This window comes from Tursiops truncatus, chromosome 14 (assembly GCF_011762595.2).
Source record: "Tursiops truncatus isolate mTurTru1 chromosome 14, mTurTru1.mat.Y, whole genome shotgun sequence".
In the NCBI taxonomy this organism is placed as follows: domain Eukaryota; kingdom Metazoa; phylum Chordata; class Mammalia; order Artiodactyla; family Delphinidae; genus Tursiops; species Tursiops truncatus.
Window position 1 is genome coordinate 59,775,269 of NC_047047.1, and position 19,434 is coordinate 59,794,702.

Consider the following 19,434-nt stretch of genomic DNA (forward strand, 5'->3'; position numbering starts at 1 on the left):
GGGTTTCCTAGTGTGTGGAAACTTTTCCTCCTTCACAGCTCCCTCCCAGAGGTGCAGGTCCCGTCCCTATTCTTTTGTCTCTGTTTTTTTTTTCTTTTGCCCTACCCAGGTACGTGGGGAGTTTCTTGCCTTTTGGGAAGTCTGAGGTCTTCTGCCAGCATTCAGTAGGTGTTCTGTAGGAGTTGTTCCACATGTAGATGTATTTCTGATGTATTTGTGGGGAGGAGGGTGATCTCCACGTCTTACTCCTCTACCATCTTGAAGGTCTCTAGATTCACTTTCATCTCTCTTTGGGTTTCATCTCAAAAGTGCAGAAATAAGACTTCCTTCAGAGGACAGGTCAAAACTAAGGCAGCTCAAGAAGTGTCCATCTCAGGTCTGAAGGGAGCAGGAAGACACTGATGTGGCAAATAAGACTCAGGGGATGGGGAATGGTGCATCCCCACTATTAACCTTGGGGGAGAACTTAGAAGTCATAAGAAGGTTTACTCCTAGGAACATTTGGAGAAAGCAAGAAGAGAGCCTCTTCCATTCCTTCCTGAGTGGAGTTTTGTTGGTGGAAATGAGAGAACCCTGGGCTAAAGTCACAGAGATCCTGGGGGAGCCCAGAACTGCTTGAGTGGAAACTACACAGAGACCTATTCCTCAGCCATCTGCTCTGCTTCCCCCTCATATGATTCCTCAAGGTTACCTTGCCTTCTCATGGCCGTTATGATTTTCTTGACAGAGCTCACATTAGAGCACCTCAGAATCTGCCAAGGATTCCTTCCCAGAGGCCCTTGGCACCAGACACAGGGAAAAGAGAACTATTTGAAACCTGGATGGTTAGAATGAAAGGATAACCTTTAGATGCTGCCCACTGAGGTCATGTGTCTGCTGTACTGATCTCAGAGTGTTCCTGGGCAAAACTGGTATTGTTTGAGCCACTATCTTCATGCAACATTGGAATCTTAGAGGCACAACTGCAAATGTTTCTGCTCTAAGTTGGTTCTTCTGCCTGACCTAATAACACAGTGATTATTGGGTGATGTCATATACAATAAGCCAATGATGTAGAGGCCAAGTCAAACTGTATAATCTGCTTCTTATTGTCCATTCATGTTTTCAGTGAATGTGGCTTTCAAGGCAAGCCACATTGCTTCGGGAAAACAAATTTCTTCATCAATCAGAGGCGGCCATTGTAAGCTTGCCTCTTGGCTGTTAATGAGGAAGAAGTATTATAATATAAAAGCACTTATGCATAAACAGTTTTGATATGAAACTTAATTTTGTTCTACTGTGATATTCAACTAGAGTAAAATTCTATTTTTAAGAAGATTATGCAAAAATATTAATTTAATGAAATAAAATGATCATCACATAAAATTTGAAGATGAATGCTTCCTTCTCCTGACACCAGTGACCAGATCATGTTAATTCTTCCTTGGTAGCAAATTCTTTTGCAAAGCATTCTTTTCCATTTTTCTTTTTTAAAAAATATTTATTTTTTTTATTTGGCTGCATTGGGTCTTAGTTGCGGCGTGTGGGCTCTTCATTGCAGCGCGTGGGCTTAGTTGCCCCATGGTATGTGGGATCTTAGTTCCTCGAGCAGTGATTAAACCCATGTCCCCTTCATTGGAAGGCAGATTCTTAACCACTGGACCACCAGGGAAGTCCCTCTTTTCCATTTTTCTTAAAAAGTCTTTGACTATGTTGAATCTTTTTTAAAAATTTATTTTATTAAATTATAGTTAATTTACAGTGTTGTGTTAATTTCTGCTGTATAGCAAAGTGCTTCAGTTAAACATACATTCTTTTTCATATTCTTTTCAATTATGGTCTATCACAAGATATTGAATATAGTTCCCTATGCTGTACAGTAGGACCTTGTTGTTTATCCATTGTATACATAATAGTTTGCATCTGCTAACCCCAAACTCCCAGTCCTTCCCTCCCCCACCCGCCCTCCCCCTTGGCAACCAAAAATCTGTCCTCTATATCTGTGAGTCTGTTTCTGTTTCATTGATAAGTTCATTTGTGTCATAGTTTAGATTCCACATATAAGTGATATCATATGGTATCTTTCTCTTTCTGATTTACTTCACTTAGTATGATAATCTCTAGGTCCCATGCTGCTGCAAATGGCATTATTTCACTCTTTTTTTAATGGCTGAATAGTATTCCATTATATATATATCTCTATATATCTATATATATATACACACAGACACACACACACACACATACCACATCTTCTTTATCCATTCATCTGTCAATGGATATTTAGATTGTTTCCATGTCTTGGCTATTGTAAAGAGTGCTGCTATGAACACAGGGGTGCATTTATCTTTTTGAATTGTAGTTTTGTCCAGCTATATGCCCAGGAGTGTGATTGCTAGATGTAGCATACACAGGAGCCATCTAACCTGGTTTTTTGTGTGTTGGCAATTGGTGTTGGGTCCAGGAAGGCTTTCCTTTGCATAATTTTATTTTACCTTATACAAGATCGGGTGCTCACTGAAGTCAGAGGCTTTGCAGGATGGACAGGCAACAATTTGTTGGAGTTAATCATCACAGCTCTCACCTGTGTAACACTATCTCATCTGACCCCACTTTAGGCTAAGGCCATTGCTTCTGGAGCCCTTCTGGGGCTTCCTTACATGTAGAAAAGCTATTGAGGAGATTTTACAACGTAAAAGCTTTTCTCTCTCTAGCACAAACACTCTGCCAGACAGGGATCGTTCTAGAGTTGTTGGTGGACATAATTTATGGGGAAACATATGATGTGTTTATTGCAGTATGGGCTAAAAGGTTCATGAGTTGAAGAGTAAGCCTTTTTCAAATGTGGAATCTAACATAAATGAAGTTGAATCTTTGGTCAAAAGCTGTCAATATCTTTCTGCTGCCTTGAGGAAAAAGTCTAAAATCTTTAAGGCGTTTCCACAGTCCCCTCCATGGAACTTCGGGGCTTGCCAGTACTGCCTCTGGTACTTTTCAAAGGCATATTATCTCACAAACTTGGCTTGTATCATTCCTTACACCTGGAACCCTTTTTCCTTTCAGCTGTTCAAATGCTACTACTTTTTCAAGGTCCCAGTTTGTTACATTGTCTTTCATCTACTAGACTATACACTCCATGGGGGCAGGAATTTTTGTGTGTTTTGTTCATTGCTAATCAACAGAATGTCTGCTGGATGAATGAAGGGATAAATGGAACCCATCCATTAGCAAGTCCTGCTAGTTTTATTTCCAAATCTGCAATTTCTCTCTGCTTTCGCCTTGGTCCAGTTCACTGACATTTCCTGTCTGGACTATTAACACAATAGCCTCCTAGCTTGTCTATTTCCTTCCATATTGCTCACCCTTTGCCTCAGTCCTTTCTCCATTGAACAGCCAATGTGATACTTAAAAAATTTAATCACATTTCATCATTCTCCTGCTTAAAACCCTCATTGGTTTCCTGCTGCCCTAATGTCCAAGCTCTTTAATATGGTCCACGAGGCCCTAAAGGATCTGGTCCCTGTATTCCTCTCTATTTACTCTCCTACCATGGTTACTTGGATAATGGGAAGTTACCAGCCAGCAAAGGTCTAGGAGGACCTTCCAGGCAGAAAGAAGAACCAGGGCAAAAACCTTGATGTGGGAAAGGGCTTGGTGGTTTGAAGAACACAAAGGAGGCCAGTGTGCCTGGAGCGTAGTGAGTGGGTTGGGGGGAGGTCCATGATAAGGTCTGGGGAGTCAGCAAGGGTCACATCACATGGGCACTGGGTGAATTAATAGTCCCACTGTGATCAAGGTGTCGACAGTTGTTTTTGCTAGAACTCTTTTCAGAACTGTACAATATTATTTTCAGAAGAAATTTCCTTTCCTTTTCTTTTTGGAAAATTCCATTTTTAAAAGTTGGGATACCATTCACATACCATAAAATGGGTCCTTTTAAGCGTACAATCAGTGATTTATAGTATATTCACAAGTTTGTGAAACCATCATTATCTAATTCCACATCTTCATCACCTCAGAAAGAATCCCAGTTAGTACTGTCAAAAGAGAGACAACAGGCCCAACATAGAGTCACTTGTGCAAAGCTCACGTCACCAAACCGAGACAACGCCTAACCTAACTGCAGTTTCATTCTTTCCCAGGAATGTAATCTTAACAAGTCCATCTGGAATTTCCTGGTCAGCATGAGTGAGGTAATCCACCTGACAGACTGCTGTCATCCTCCAAAGGAAGGTGACCTTGCCTGAAACAATCAGCTCTCTGCTAGAGTAGTTCCCTGGTTCCCTGACCAGGGATTGAACCCTTGCCCCCTGCAGTAGAAGCTCGGAGTCTTAACCACTGGACCACCAGGGAAGTCCCTAAAAGTAACCTACTTTTAATTTAGAAAGGATGTAATACACACTTATTCACTTGACTCTTAACAAAACCCTGAGAGGCATATTGTCCTCATTTTGCAGAGAGATAAGTTTATTTGTTCAAGCTCAGGCACCAGGAAAGTGGCATAGCCAGGCCCTGAACTCATACCCTCTGGCTCCAGACACAGAGCTTTGCCAGCTCCACCTGGTTGCTTCTCCCATTACTGAAGAAAAGGAGTTAAATGGTTGCTTCCCTACTCTAATCCTACGAGGCTTTTCTGAACTTGAAGGTCACTGACAACCACTAGTGGGTAAATATAGGATATGTCTTGTAAATAGGTTGTCTGTCTGGGTGTGTGTGTGTGTGTGCATTTGTGTGTATGTCTGTATACATCTGTGTGTGTGTGTGTGCATTTGTGTGTATGTCTGTATACATCTGTGCAAGGCAACTCTTCTAGTGCAATTTTCCTTGCATTCTTTGCCTGTTATTTCTGAGAACTGCCACGGTAAAGCTTATTCAACTGAAAATCTACAACACAGAGAGAGTCCACCTCCCTTCTCACCCACACACCAGAAGGAGGGCTAGAGAGTTAATCCACTTCCTTTTTCATGGTGTGAGAAATGGCACACACATCAATCTGTGTGGAGAACACACTGGTGTTGGTACCAAGTGTCTAAGGAGCAAGCAAACATTGGGGGTTCCTTACAAGTTGCTATAGCTAACGACACGTGAGCCCAGTGAAGAAGCTGTGTGCTTGCTATACCCAATTCCTACAATCACAGAGCTGTATGTCTTCAACAGTGTCCAATGTACTCAATAACCAAGTCCCAGAACTATTACCTCTTCATGCTGAGGCAGTACCTCTGGGAATTATCCACCCTTTCCAGGTTGATTGCAAAAATCTTTCCATGCCTTACATGGTATTAAGGTTAACTTGTTGGAGAGAGCTATGTGAATTAAAGGTTATACATTTCACCCCAAGTTAAAGACTATCTCAACAGACTCCAGTGTAATGGAGATATTCCAGCATGTGGCTTCACTGCCTGTGGGGAATATCTTGCTGTTGTTTATCTTGCTGACTGTTGTCTTCATCATGTAGATTTCCTGCTCAGAACACTTTCAGTGGTTCCCACCCTCTAAAGAATGGCAAAAAACAAAGCTTCTCAGACTGGCATTGCCTTGTCTTAACCCACCTTCCAGCTGCATCTCCACGACTCCCCAGCACTTAAACCCAGTCACGCCACTCACTGTTTCCTGACCCCATCTTCCCCATGATATCTGGGTTTAGTGCACCTAGAAAGCCCTTCCACCTACCTCTGCAATTCCACTTATTTTTCATATCCTACCTTAAATGCTCTTTCAAGAAACTAGTATGAATCCTATTGTAGACCCCTTGTTATTCTTTGGTAGCATTTACCACATTTTGCTTTATTTTACAGTGTTTTGTTTTATTGTTGTAGTTCGTCCAACAAATACCTAATGAGCACTAATTATTTGGTCTAGTTGAGAAGACAGACTGTATAAAAAAGCTCTTATAATAACGTGCAGTAAGTAGACAGCAGAGCAAGTGTAGCATACACAGGAGCCATCTAACCTGGTTTTTTGTGTGTTGGCAATTGGTGTTGGGTCCAGGAAGGCTTTCCTTTGCATAATTTTATTTTACCTTATACAAGATCGGGTGCTCACTGAAGTCAGAGGCTTTGCAGGATGGACAGGCAACAATTTGTTGGAGTTAATCATCACAGCTCTCACCTGTGTAACACTATCATCTGACCCCACTTTAGGCTATAAGGCCATTGCTTCTGGAGCCCTTCTGGGGCTTCCTTACATGTAGAAAAGCTATTGAGGAGATTTTACAACGTAAAAGCTTTTCTCTCTCTAGCACAAACACTCTGCCAGACAGGGATCGTTCTAGAGTTGTTGGTGGACATAATTTATGGGGAAACATATGATGTGTTTATTGCAGTATGGGCTAAAAGGTTCATGAGTTGAAGAGTAGGCCTTTTTCAAATGTGGAATCTAACATAAATGAAGTTAATCCTTAAAACCTATAAGGTATCTTGACTGCCTTAGGAGAAGTATTTTATGAACACACCTAAACCCTTCAACCATTATTTGTAGCCTTCAACAGTCAAGAAAAACGCAACCACATTTTGGTCATTTGTTAGAAACTGCTTGAGTAGGTTTAAGCTGACTAAATATATTAGTGAGGTACCTGTGGGTAAGGTCAGATCTATGGCTCCAAAACATAGCAGGAAAATGAGAGCCTTGAAAAAGTCACATCTGTAAAGAAACTTGGTAAAACTCTCATTCTGTACAGTATGGTAAACTTTACCCTGCACCATACAGCAGGTTAATTTACTAAGACATTAACTTATGCTTATTCTTATTGTATTTTTCCCCTTACTATTCTAAGAAGGTAGTCAGACTTTTGTGTTCTCCTATCTCTGGAGCTCAAGGTTGCAAGAGAGAGGGCAGGGGTTGCCTGGCAACTCTCCCTCAAGGTTCTGGGAATTAGTTGCTCAGAAACCTCCTTGTTTGAGGGGATTGGGCTTGGTCAGCCCAAAGAGTGATGGAGAGAAAATGACCTTCCAAGACTGGGAAGGTGGAAGTGGGCAGGTAGGTCCCAGTAAGGGAAATGCCCCTGTTCCCTAGCAGCTGCCTTGGATGCACATCACTTTGGAACAGTACCTGGTGTGGTGCCCCTCTGGGTAGAACCTTCGGCATAGGGCTTCCCCACATTTGCCAAGATCCCACCATTCATGAAACAATGGAGCTACTCAACTTCTAGGAATAACATGTGCTGGGACACTGAGCAATGCAGGGGCTCTCTCTGAATGTTGTAAATTGCATAAGGCTTCCAATGCCTGGAGCTGGGAGGGAGGAATCCCTTGTAATGATGGAATTTTAATATTTCAGCCCTAGGCAATTGGCAGTCTGGTGTCAGACTTGATTTGACTTAGAAAACAAGATGCTGTGATAAACCAAGTGACAGAATAAAATTGTACCCAATACGACTGTGTACGTGAGAACAAAATACTAGCTTGGAATGAATGGTCATGTATGGGTGGGAGGAGTAGAGCCGTTAAGAACTAATCCCAATTTTTTTTTCATCTTTGCTTTTCCTTTTGTAGAAGCCCCATGCGAAATTATTTTCAACATGTACTACCTTTTTGGCCCAAAGAGCCTCCAGTGGAGCTGAGCAAGGTCCATAAGGGCCCCTGGGGGCCATGGGTAGACCAAAGAAATAGAAAGAAGGAAAAGGAGATGAGAAGAAAAAATGAGAAAGCAGAGGAAGTAGGGAGGAGAGAAAGTGACAATTACCTAAAGTAACAGTAACCGTATGCATAGACAGAATAGATGCGCTAGTGTGGCCTCCTTAGGTCTAAGGCCAAGCCAAAGGAGGAAACTCAGGCGCTTACTCTTTTTTCTATTTTCCCACATTTCTTCTACTTTACTTCCTATTCAGTCAGCCCTTGATTATCTTAACACCTCATCTGCCTCTAGGCAATGGATACTTAATTCCTAAACGGCTAGCTTGAGACGAGGCACTGGAAAAGCATCTGGTGTTGAGCCTCACAGAGACCTGAGTTTCAGATCTGGCTCTGCCGACTCATGGTACCATGTCTGGGCACTAGATCCTCAAGAGACGAAAGTAGTGCTCCATGTGTAGTAGGTGTCAGTAAACTGTCCTCTGGGCAAAACTCTCAAACGACCTCCTCCTTGTTATTTTACCTTCAGTCCTCTGGGTGGTGAAGACTTTTAGTCCTGAATAAACACTGGTGAAAATTGAGGGCTGGCTAGGAAAGAGGCAGAGGGCACTGAAGAGAACCCATGATTTCACGTTCACATCTGTAAGCATCCCTGATCTTGGGTCCAGCGGTTCTCAAATTTTAGCAGGCATCGGAATCACCTGCAGAGTGCAAGGGCTCCAGACTTCTGATCCTTGGATCTGCAAATATTGATACCTCCAGAAGGAGTTTAGGGGTCTCCAGGTATACAAAAGACACTCAGGAGGTCCATGTATTTATCTTTCCAGGAGTTAAGAGAAGTTGTAATTGTTCTGTCTTCTACTTCACTGTAAAAGTGTGTGTGAAATTCTGTCCAGACTTGGTAGATACTTTCATCCTACCTGTATATGAATGTCTATCTGTAATGCTTACTCACTAATAATATTGTGTACTCTCTCTTCTCTCTTCATAGGCTGGGACAAAGGGATTTTTGTTGGGTTTTGTTGTCAGGATTGTTTTATTTCCCTAACACAACCCTAACCATTCTACTCTTCTCTGAAAACCACCCTCCCAGCCTAGGCTGATGCAGTTAGAGTTTCTCTCCCAGGAATTTGAGATCAGGGCTGAGAGACATGGTCTGCATGAACCAGTGGATCGGTGGGTGGGTAGTGAGGCAGACATGCAGAGAGAAGCAGAGACACCAATTCTTGAGATCTTTCCACCTGGGGTACAGTCCCAGTGAGTGCGAGCTGCCCTCCCCACCTTGGGTTCTGCGAGACACCTCATGTCATGTGAGCTACCTCATGTACTGCCAAAATCTCCTTTTCTGCTTAAGCAAATGGCCTTGGATTTCTGCTAACTGCACCTAAATGATCTGCACTGAGATATTCCCCATTGCCCTCATTGATGAACTGCAGATTCCTAGACACAGTAACAAAGATCTTCACGATCTGGTGCCTGCTTACCCCTCCATCTCTTATCTCAACACATGTGCCTCCCACTCTATACCTCAGTCATACGGAACTACTTTTGAGCTCTTTCTTTTCTTCAGGGCTTAGGCATGCTTTTTCTTTCTGCTTGTAATACTCTTTTCCCCTCATCTTTGCCTGGTCAATCCCTATTCGGCCTTCAGATATCAGTGTAGATGTGTCACTTCCTCCAGGAAGCCCTCCCAGATACATAGCTTTTTTCTCCATATTCTTGGAGTACCTTTAGCTCCCGAGTCCTAGCACTTACATAAGACACCATAACTGCCTGGTGACTTGTCTTTCTTCCTCTCTAGATTTTGAGCTCTGTGAGGGCACAGTCTGAGTCTCAATCGCTATTGTATCTGGGTGTCTAACTGTACCTGGTACTTAGCCGGCACCCAATAAATACTTGTCAAGTGAATGAACGATGTGCCTCCCTTGCTATCAGTCACCTGCCCCAGTGGCAGATTGACAAGGTTGAACAGAAAAAATGAAAATTACTTTGGCCTCAAGGTATAGATTACAATTTGGAAATACTCCTGAGGTAAAGAATCAGGTATCGCCATAGTTTGGGAGTATCCTATTACTTTCATTTTATATTTTTCCCCCTTATTTAATGACCATGACAGAGTTTCTAATTAGAGAAAAGGCCTCATGCATACATTGATTCAAAAGTGTTGTATCACTAGGGAGATTTTGAGAATAAGGTTAGAATTTAGCATATCAGAAGTTGAATCCATTTGAGATCTCTCAAAGAGGTTTGACCTTGGGTCGTTTAGCACAGACTTTCATAGTCACTGAAAACTGTTGTCATGGTAATCATGGAACCTTTTATGATTTTTGTAGACAAGTTAATGAAGATACTGGGAACAGCCCAAAGGAATTCATACCTGAGTGTGCATTTGTCTCCATATTAACCCAATCACTGTTCTGAACACACATCTGCCCCTGGCCTGATTCTCCTGGCTCTCCTTCCTGACAGGAATAAATAAAAAACTGATTCCTTTTTAGTTTTTCAGACTAGGAGGCTGTGGATGGCTGCCCTTTTGGTCTCATTTCAACAGGAAGTCCTGCACAAAGGGCTTAAAGGAATAGAAGAAAAAAAATGCTGCGTGAAACAAATCTCTTCTTTTATTTCAAAATCTTAAGGCACCTAAATCTAATGCCTATACAGAAGTTTCTTTTGTAGACAGCACAGAGCACTGAATATACCTAAAGTCTTTTTCTTATGGTCCTTCATAAATATACCTTAATTTAAGCGTCCATCAAGTCTACAAATTTACATACAGATAGCTCAGTGTGCTCACAAGATTTGAGTGTGAGATTTTCCATTTATGTCCTGTCCTGCTAGTTCTTTCCCAGTATCCATTCTCTCTTCTTTCCTAATAATAGTACTCCTTACTTTTAGCGAGGCATGCAGATGCTTGAAATCAAGACATTTCCCATTCTCCCTGAATTCTGGCCAATGGTATTTAAGTAGAAGTGGTGTATTTGACTTCCTGGACTTGTCTTTAAAGGGAGTAAGTATGTGCCTTTCTTCATCCCTTCCTACTGACTGGAATGTGGACATGATGGATGGAGTTGGGGTAACCATTTTGGACAGTGAGTTGAGAGCCACATTGAGAAAAGCAGAATGACAAGATAGAAGGAGTCTGCGTCCCTGAAGATTGTGAAGCTCCCATAGAAGCCCAGAATATATTTACAGGAGAGAGAGAGAAACTTCAGTCTTATCTAAGCAACTGTTATTTTGGCTTTTCTGTCATCTAACCTTAATTATCACCCAAAAATGAAATTAATTATTCCTCTTTCCACTGATTGGGTGTGAAACTTTTCAGTGAGATTACCCATTGATTCCAGGGCACGCTGGAAGGTGGGCAGGTTTGCTGGACTTTTGCATTAGCCAGACTGAATTTTCTGGTATGGGGAATTGAGACAGAACGGCAGAAAAATACCTACTCCAGCTTAGGCATAGAGACATAGTGTCGCCTGGTCTTTGTATGTGCATTTTGAATTTTTCTAATATAGTAGAACCACGTATCTACCCTAAAATAAGAACCCTTATTTCAAATGCTTTTTGGAATGAAGTAGATGACAAATAAGAATCATTACTAATTAGTCTGAGTGCAAAGTATTGAGATAAGACACACACAAAAAAACCCAAAACAGAAAACCCCCAAACTTTCCAAATTATCTGAAACAAGTGTAACAGTCCTCTACATGAGAGACACAGGTGTTGTACCAGTGAGGGACTGCAACTTTACTTACTGAATTTGGGCCTTTTAATCTTCTTTGTCATTTCTTTATTTGAGTGTATTCCAGTCACCAGCAAAACTACATGAAGAAAAGGCAAAAAAATCGAATCAATATTATTTCACCTAAATGCTTTCTCTCTTTTGACCTTTATGTTTGCTTCAAGCATATGTTAAAGTATTCTCGTTAGTAGAACTAATTTTCCCTTATTTTATGGTTGGGGAAATAAGATGTATACTTTGTGCTTTTCTTAGCCTCTGCTGAAAGGGCCTTTTAAAAATACCTCTTGGATATCTGTCCCGTGTTTTGCTGTCTTTAAATTTCACCACACCAGCGCCACCATCTCCACTTTCCAAAGGCAGGAACGTGGGTCTGGCAAAGCCCACTGATTTGCTTGGTGCCAGGAATAAATTGTAGAGGTAGGATGAACACCCAGGCCCTTCCTGTGCTCTCTCTTCTGTTCCACACTGAGTTTCCAAATGGCCAGAGAACCGCATACGCATGCGCGCGTGTGCATTTGAAGTGCGCGCATGTGCGTGGGAGAGAGACAGGGAGGGCGTGATGAAGCGCGTCCGTACAAAGCCTCAGAGGAGGACTCTTTGGAAAGGAAGACAAGGAGGAGGGGGACTGGGGAGACGAGAGAGACTCCTCGCAGGGTATAGTGCGACCAGACTGTCTTTGGTGGTCCTTCCAGCCCCAATTGGTGCTGCGCCCCCCAGAGGCCAGCTGCAGGTAGGTGAGCTTCCTTCTCAGAAACGGAGCAGAACCTGGATACTGCTCTTCGGGAAGCAAAACAATAGGGGAAGAAAGGGGAACTCTTTATGCCTTTAAGTTTAAAGTCGCATTGCTAGTGTGAGCCTTGTGTTTTTAAAATATAGGGCTACCCTGGTGGCGCAGTGGTTGAGAGTCCGCCTGCTGATGCAAGGGACGCGGGTTCGTGCCCCTAGTCCGGGAGGATCCCACATGCCGCGGAGCGGCTGGGCCCGTGAGCCATGGCCGCTGAGCCTGCGCATCCGGAGCCTGTGCTCCGCAATGGTAGAGGCCGCAACAGTGAGAGGCCCGCGTACCCCCGCCCCCAACACTATATATATATATATATATATATATATATATATATATATATATATATATATATGTGTATAACATTGACCGAATTTTTCTTATTACCAAAATAATACATGTTCCTTGTAGGACAGTAAAAAAAACACTCAAAAACAGTACTACAGAAAATAACGGATGAAAGCAAAAAGTATAATATTTTCAGGCTTTTTCTATATATATGTATGTACTGTACTTTGAAACAAACATTTGATGATGCTTATACTGTTTACAATGTGTCATAAACTTAATTTCTACTTAAGGATATAGAAACATTTTTTCTTGTCATTTAATGTTCCCCTCATAATAATTTTAACTGCCTACAAAATATTGCAATTCATGGACATACCATAATTTAGTCAACTCCTGATTTAATATAAATAGATTTATCTTTGCATGGATTCCTTATTATTGCCTTAAAATAAAATTCCAAATAGGGTTTCTTGTCTGAAAGATATGCCCACTTAAATTTTTTTTTTTTAACATCTTTATTGGGGTATAATTGCTTTACAATGGTGGGTTAGTTTCTGCTTTATAACAAAGTGAATCAGTCATACATAAACATATGTTCCCATATGTCTTCCCTCTTGCGTCTCCTTCTCTCCCACCCTCCCAATCCCACCCCTCCAGGCTGTCACAAAGAACCGAGCCAATATCCCTGTGCCATGCGGTGCCCACTTAAATTTTTGATATATATTGTGAACATTTCTCATAGCAATTTTTTAATAATGTCTGAAAATGCTCACTTCTCTGTACCTAGACTAATTCTACCTATAAACAGAAAAGCATGTTTTTCCTTTCAAAAGGCTAGTCAGTCTCTCTTCTTCTTCCTTCCTTTCCAGGCCTTCTTCTGCCTTACCCACCCAAAGATGATACTGCTCTAACTAACCTCCATTTTAGCTACTTTTTGAGAAACCCCACTTTCTGGATGGATTTGGAATTCTGGAGGTGAACATGAGGCAGCAGAATAATTAGGAATTTTACTTCCTACTTTATGTTTTTTTTTTTAACAACACAGATGCTTGATTAAAGCATAAATCAGGAGTTAGGCATTCTTGAATTGTTAACTGTCTTTGAAGGAAAAAGTGGCAATGTCACCAAGTGTTTGTTAAGAAAATTTTTTATTTATCTTATGATTAACTAGCTGAGCTGTGCCAATGATGTAGCTCCCGAATTATCCTGTTTTGACTATTAGCACTAGTTGAGGCCTGGACAGTTGACATACCATGTCCTGCAAGAACAGAGCCATGAAAGAGAACTGAGTGAAAACCAAACGTCTAGCCAAGTAGAATGAAGGCAGACATTTTTTAGGTGTTATTTACTTCTGGGGTTTGCGTAGGGTGTGAATGTCGTGGAGGTCTGATTTTTATAGTAGGCTCTGTGTCATTTAACTCTGTCCAAAGACAGCATCTTCATTTTATACACAAAAATAAATAACTAGAATATTTTTAAAAAAACAAGTACGAAATAAATATATAGAAAAAATTATGCGCATAAAGCAGAGGGAGTAAGTGAAATAGTCATAAATTTGGGTATCAGTTCTTGGTGGGAAATCAAATACTGTCTTTCTGGGGCTGTGTACCCATGGCATGTGGTTTATAAGTCTTGGTATCATTAGGACTATAAATATTTGAGTAAGCCCACCCCATCACTCGCATTTTCTTGCCCAAGACCCTCCAGGCTGAAAACATGCAGAGCTGGGTTCAGGTTTAAGCAGTGGTTAATAAAGTCATTATTTTCAATGGTACACAGAGGCCCTCCCCTCAGCTTAGATGCTTGTTAATTAAAGCTCCCCAGAAGCCACTCCTCAAGGGGAGAGCTGGTCAGTAAGGCTGCAAATGTGCTTGTGCCCTGAAGCAAGTCATTCCTCATCTGCAAGACCTCTCTTGCTACCTTGGAAATGGTGACTTGCATGTGGAATTTGGGTGAGAGAAAAATCAGTCTTGTGTTCCTGTTCTTAGGAAGCCTGGCAGAGCACCGAGATGGATGACAGATGCTCGCTTCAAAGTACAAAGCAGAACACAGGTCTGAAAGCCCTTCCATGGGAGTAGTTATCTGGCCACAGCTGAGGCCATTAGAGTCTAGAGGCCTTGAGGAAATCAAGGCTAGAGTCTGAAGTTCCAAGGCAACCGTGATTTACCAACTCTGCAGCAATACTTCTCAATTTTTAAAAATTCAGTGTTCCAGCTCTGAGTAACATGAAAAGTTCTCACCTTTCGCTAGTCGTGTTTGAAATTTCAAAACAAATTAAATATTGAATTTATTTTTTCAAATAAAAATTTTCCTCTGCTCTGTTTCTGTCTAATATGGCCATCAGTATGATTAAGATAGCTGAGGTGCAATTGTTTTAAAATTCAATTTAAGTAAATTATCGTCCACATAATTTATAGAGAAAATACAAATGACTTAGCCTGAAACAATGTTCAGTCTCATTAATGATAAAAAATGCAGGCTAAAGCAAAATGACAAGATATTTTCTCACAGTGTGTACTGAATATTGAACACAAGATTATACTTAATCCTGGCATAGATTTGGGATTAGGGCAGTCCAGTACACTGTTGGTGGAGTCATTCTGGAAAGCCATTTGGTAATACATTTCAGTAGCCTTAAAAAATATTTATATTCTTCATCCTAGAAAATATATACTTAGTAATACATCCCAAGTTATAATCAGAGACATAGACAAGGATTTATGTATAATAAAAGGTGTTCATTACAGCGTTATTCCTAATAGCAATCGGAAATAATGAAATCTTGGAAATGTCCCAACAGTAGGGGAAAACTAAGCATTTATTTCAAATGATTTTAGCAGAAGATTAAATGACCTGGGAAGTTCTCAGCTCTAACCCTAAGCATGATTCTGACAAAATTAGAATATACGCAGAGAGAAATACCTGGAACAAATATACCAAAATTTTAATAATGGTAGAGTTATAATTCCTATTTTATATTTTCTGTATTTTTCCCATTTCATGGTAAAGTTCTTACACATAAATATTCTATGTTTTATGCAGAATGTTTCTTTTCGAATTAGAAAGAGACAATTGTTATTTAATTTGGTCGTATTGAAATCAGATAGACTTACAATAATGAAAAGTGCTTTCTAAAATCATTGGCATGGTTAATAGGCACTTGTGTTCCACTCTTCCCGTCAGTATTAAGTCATAATCAGAATCCATTTATTTTCAAGAAAAGACATGAAGTGCCAGAACATTTAACCAATTATTAAATCAGTAAGTACTTACTGAATACTTACTGCGTGTCTAGAACGTTTATAGGAGTGCTTCATTCTAGCCCGTAAACTTCTTGTTTGATCCCTTAGTGCCACTCAAGATACTAACTCAGGTGGTGTTGACAGGGACTCTCTCCTTCACCAGACTTTAGTCAGGCTCCTCTAAGCCCTCTTCTCAACTAGGCTTTGACCTTGGGCTTCTGTGTCTGTCCTTGTTGGGCCTGCATCCCTTAGTTTTAGCAAGAATCTTGTTTAGAGAGAATCCTCCACCCTCGATATGTGATCACCCTGGTCTGCCTTTAGCAAGAATCCCCTGATTCCCGTGAACTCTCCTCTTAGTAATTTCCATCCCCTGACCCCTGCAAGCCGCTCCTTGGCTATAAATCCCCACTTTTCCTTGTTATATTCGGAATTGAGCCCAGTACAATACTGAAGTCTCCTTTCCCCTATTGCAATGGTTCCTGATTAAAATCTGTTTTTACTGCTTTAAATACTGTCCAACTCTGGTTCTCTTTAACAGTGGCCACAGTGCCTTCCTGAAAACTGATTTATAAAGCAGATGATTTAAAATCAGCTCAAATTTCCCCTATGCTTTGCTTTCGACTTACTTACTCAATGAAACATCTAGCATGAAATATATCAGAGCTTCATTGCAGAGACAGGATAACTTATTCTCTATAATCACATAAATCACAAAATTATGCTTCAGATCGTAGAATATTGAAGCTGGGAGGAGCTTTGGAGGTCATCTTTTTATTTTGTAGAAAAGAAACCAAGGTCAAGGTGGACATCTCAGCTAAAGCTGCTTTGGAGGGGGAGGGGGCAGAAGTTGGAACCAGAATGCAGGTTCCAGCTGGTGCTGGTGCAGCCTGAGGCTTTTTATGCTACTTTCTCCCCACAGTGCAGTCGTTGATTATATGTGGTGCTCCGATGACAGTGGGCAGCATACAGCTCTGCTACATCATAAATTTACACGTTTAGAGTGACCATGCTAGCTCTGATATATACCGATTAGACACTTAATTAACATTAATTTAGAGGGCTTTTGGGGGATCTTTGGATGGTTCGCTGTGATATTGTGATTTATGATAAATATATATTTTGGTGTTCCGGCCACAGTTCCTGCCTAACAGCTCCCCAAACCCTTGGAATGTCCTGAGTGATAAGAGCAGTGGGAGCATCCTTTGTTATAATATATATATTTTTTGCTGGAGTAAAATTGCTTTGCAATGTTGCATTACTTTCTTCTGTGCAACGAAGTGAATCAGCTCTATGTATAACTATATCCCCTCCCTCATGGACCTCCCCCCCCCCGCCCATCCCACCCCTCTAGGTCACCACAGAGCACCGAGCTGAGCTCCCTGTGCTATACAGCAGGTTCCCACAAGCTATCTACTTTACACATGGTAGTGTATTTATGTCAAACCTAATCTCCCAATTCGTCCCACCCTCCCCTTTGCCCCCTGTGTCCACATGTCTGTTATATTTGATTTCTTGTCCTCAGTTCCTGAAATCAGAGCCATAAAGGTGAAATGGGTGTCTTGTTTTTCATAACAAGCCCCTTTCAATCACAACTGAGTTTATGTAAATGAGGTGGCTTTTGAAAATCCCCTAAAGATGAGGGAGCTGGTTGCCAGGGAAACCCACCGTGAATAGAGAGTTGGAATTTTCAGTCCCATCTCCTGATTTCCCAAGAGGAAAGAGGGGCTGGAGGTTGAATCAATCACCAATGACCAGTGAGTTAATCAATCATGCCTATGTAATGAAGCCTCCATAAAAATCCAAAAGGAGAGGGTTCAGAGAGCTTCCAGGTTGAGGAATGAGAGCTCGTCCATGTGCCACCGCGCTGGGCCCAAATTCCACGGGGACAGAAACTCCTTTGTTCGGGACCTCGCCCTATGTATCTCTTTATCTGGCTGTTGATTTGTATCCCTTAATATCCTTTGTAATATACTGGTAATCTAGTGAGTAAACTGGTTTCCTGGGTCCTGTGAGCTGCTTGAGAAAATTAATCAAACGCAAGGAGGGGGTCATGGAAACCTCTGCTTTATAGCCAGTCAGTCAGAAGCACAGGTGACAACCTGACTTGCAATCGGCATCTGAAGTGTGTGTGTGTTGGGTGGCGGGGGGCAGTCTTGTGTGAGCCCTTACCTGCAGGATCTGATGCTATCTCCGGGTAGAATGGTGTCAGAATTGAGCCGAGTTGTAGGAAACCCAGCTGGTGTTGAGGAATCACTTGGTGTGGGGGAAAAAATTCACACATAGGAATTGGGTGCAGAATCAGACTCTGAAACCTGAAAAATCCAACATCCCTGACAAGAATAATATATTTAGCCGTATTTCTTGAGTGCCTGTGAGATGTGCTGAGAACTGAAAATGCAACAGTGAGCAAGACACAGCTCCTGCTATCAGTGTCGTACAGTGTCAGGGGAGGCAGCCTCATAACGAGGTGAATGCCATGCAGTCGTGACTAGAATCAATACAGGGCACCAGGGAAGCCCATAGGAAGAGGGTCTGATCAAATGGAAGGCAGAGGAAGCTTCCTGGAGGGCCAGTAGGGTGTGTGGGGGTGAGAGGAAGAACATTCCAGGACAGGGAACAGCATAGTCAAAGACCTGGAAGGGAGAAATGACTCGACCTTCAGGGGAATGAGAAGGTCAGCACTTCCCACGTCCCTGGAAGCCAGGCTGGGCCCTGTGGTAGGGAGGAGAGCAGGAGGGGACGGCAAGAGCCATATGAGAGAGGCCTTGCCAGCAAGCAAGGCGCTTTGAGAGATGTGGGCTCCGTCATAAAGACAAAGGGAAAACACTGAGTGTTAAGTCAGGAGAGTGGGATCAGATATGGGCTTTAGGGAGATTAATTGGGGTGTGGTAGAGAATGAGTTAGAGGGGTAAGGATTTGGGGCAGGGAGGCTGTCACAGTACTGAAGAGGGTTTCGGGGGACTTAAGGAAAAGGTCCCTGGGATGGAGACAAGCAGATGAATAAGAGAGATTCCAGGGAGGGGCATATAAGGACATAGAGAAGAGAATTTGCGGTAGGAGTCTCCCTTTTCTACTTTGATTTCTTGCTTTGTGAATGAGCAACCTAGAGGGGAAAGCGGTTTTGCAGAAGGGCAGGCTGAGAGGCGCGAGACAAGCAAGGACAGTCAAGTTCTTCTTGGTTCCATGATGTGGGGGACATGGCAGAGTGTGAACCAGCCTCAGGGTTTCTGTGTTTTGTTTTGTTTGTTTTACAGTGGCTAAATCCTTCCTATTCCTAACCCCTGCCCCACCCTCATCCCACCCTGTGTTCACCCCTGCTAACCTATAGGTTAGTATGGGGCTGGGGGGAGATAGCCTCTCAGAAGGGCAAGGTGGAAGTGAAGGACCCTGTGCTCTCAACGAGAATATTCCTTAGCAAGTTGGTGGTGGAGTCAGGGCCAGAACCTTATCTTCCCTCTGACTCCCAGCCCAGTCTCCTTCCACCATACTGAGAGCCCCTTGCCTTCCCGGCTGTGTCACCTCTTTCTCTTCCAGTCCTCAGTTCCGCCACTGTAGATTCCCCTCTGCACAGACCTTGCACATTCTGACTATATTATGGGTTAAATTGTGTGCCCCCCTCCCTGAATTCATAGGACTTCTGATGGACTTCGTGTTTAAGTCCTAGCCCCCAATACCTCAGAAGGTGACCTTAATTGGAAATAGAGTGGTTGTAGATGTAATTAGTTAAATTTAACTAACTTAATTAGTTAGGGTGACGTCATCCTCCTGGAGTAGGTTGGGCCTCTAATCCGGTATGACTGGTGTCATAAAAAAGGGGCAGTTTGGATATAGACACAG

The 19,434-nt window shown here is 42.1% G+C and overlaps 1 protein-coding gene across 6 annotated transcripts in view; it reads right to left on the minus strand.

Annotated features, from left to right (window-relative positions):
• The window catches only part of VIT (vitrin), a 125,835-nt gene that overhangs the window by 75,822 nt on the left and 30,579 nt on the right, over nt 1–19,434 (minus strand). For all 6 annotated transcript variants that reach the window (XM_073791672.1, XM_073791671.1, XM_019942995.3 and 3 more), the window contains exon 3: nt 11,300–11,365. In XM_073791672.1, coding sequence (XP_073647773.1) covers nt 11,300–11,365 — 66 coding nt within the window. The remainder of the gene's footprint in view (nt 1–11,299; nt 11,366–19,434) is intronic.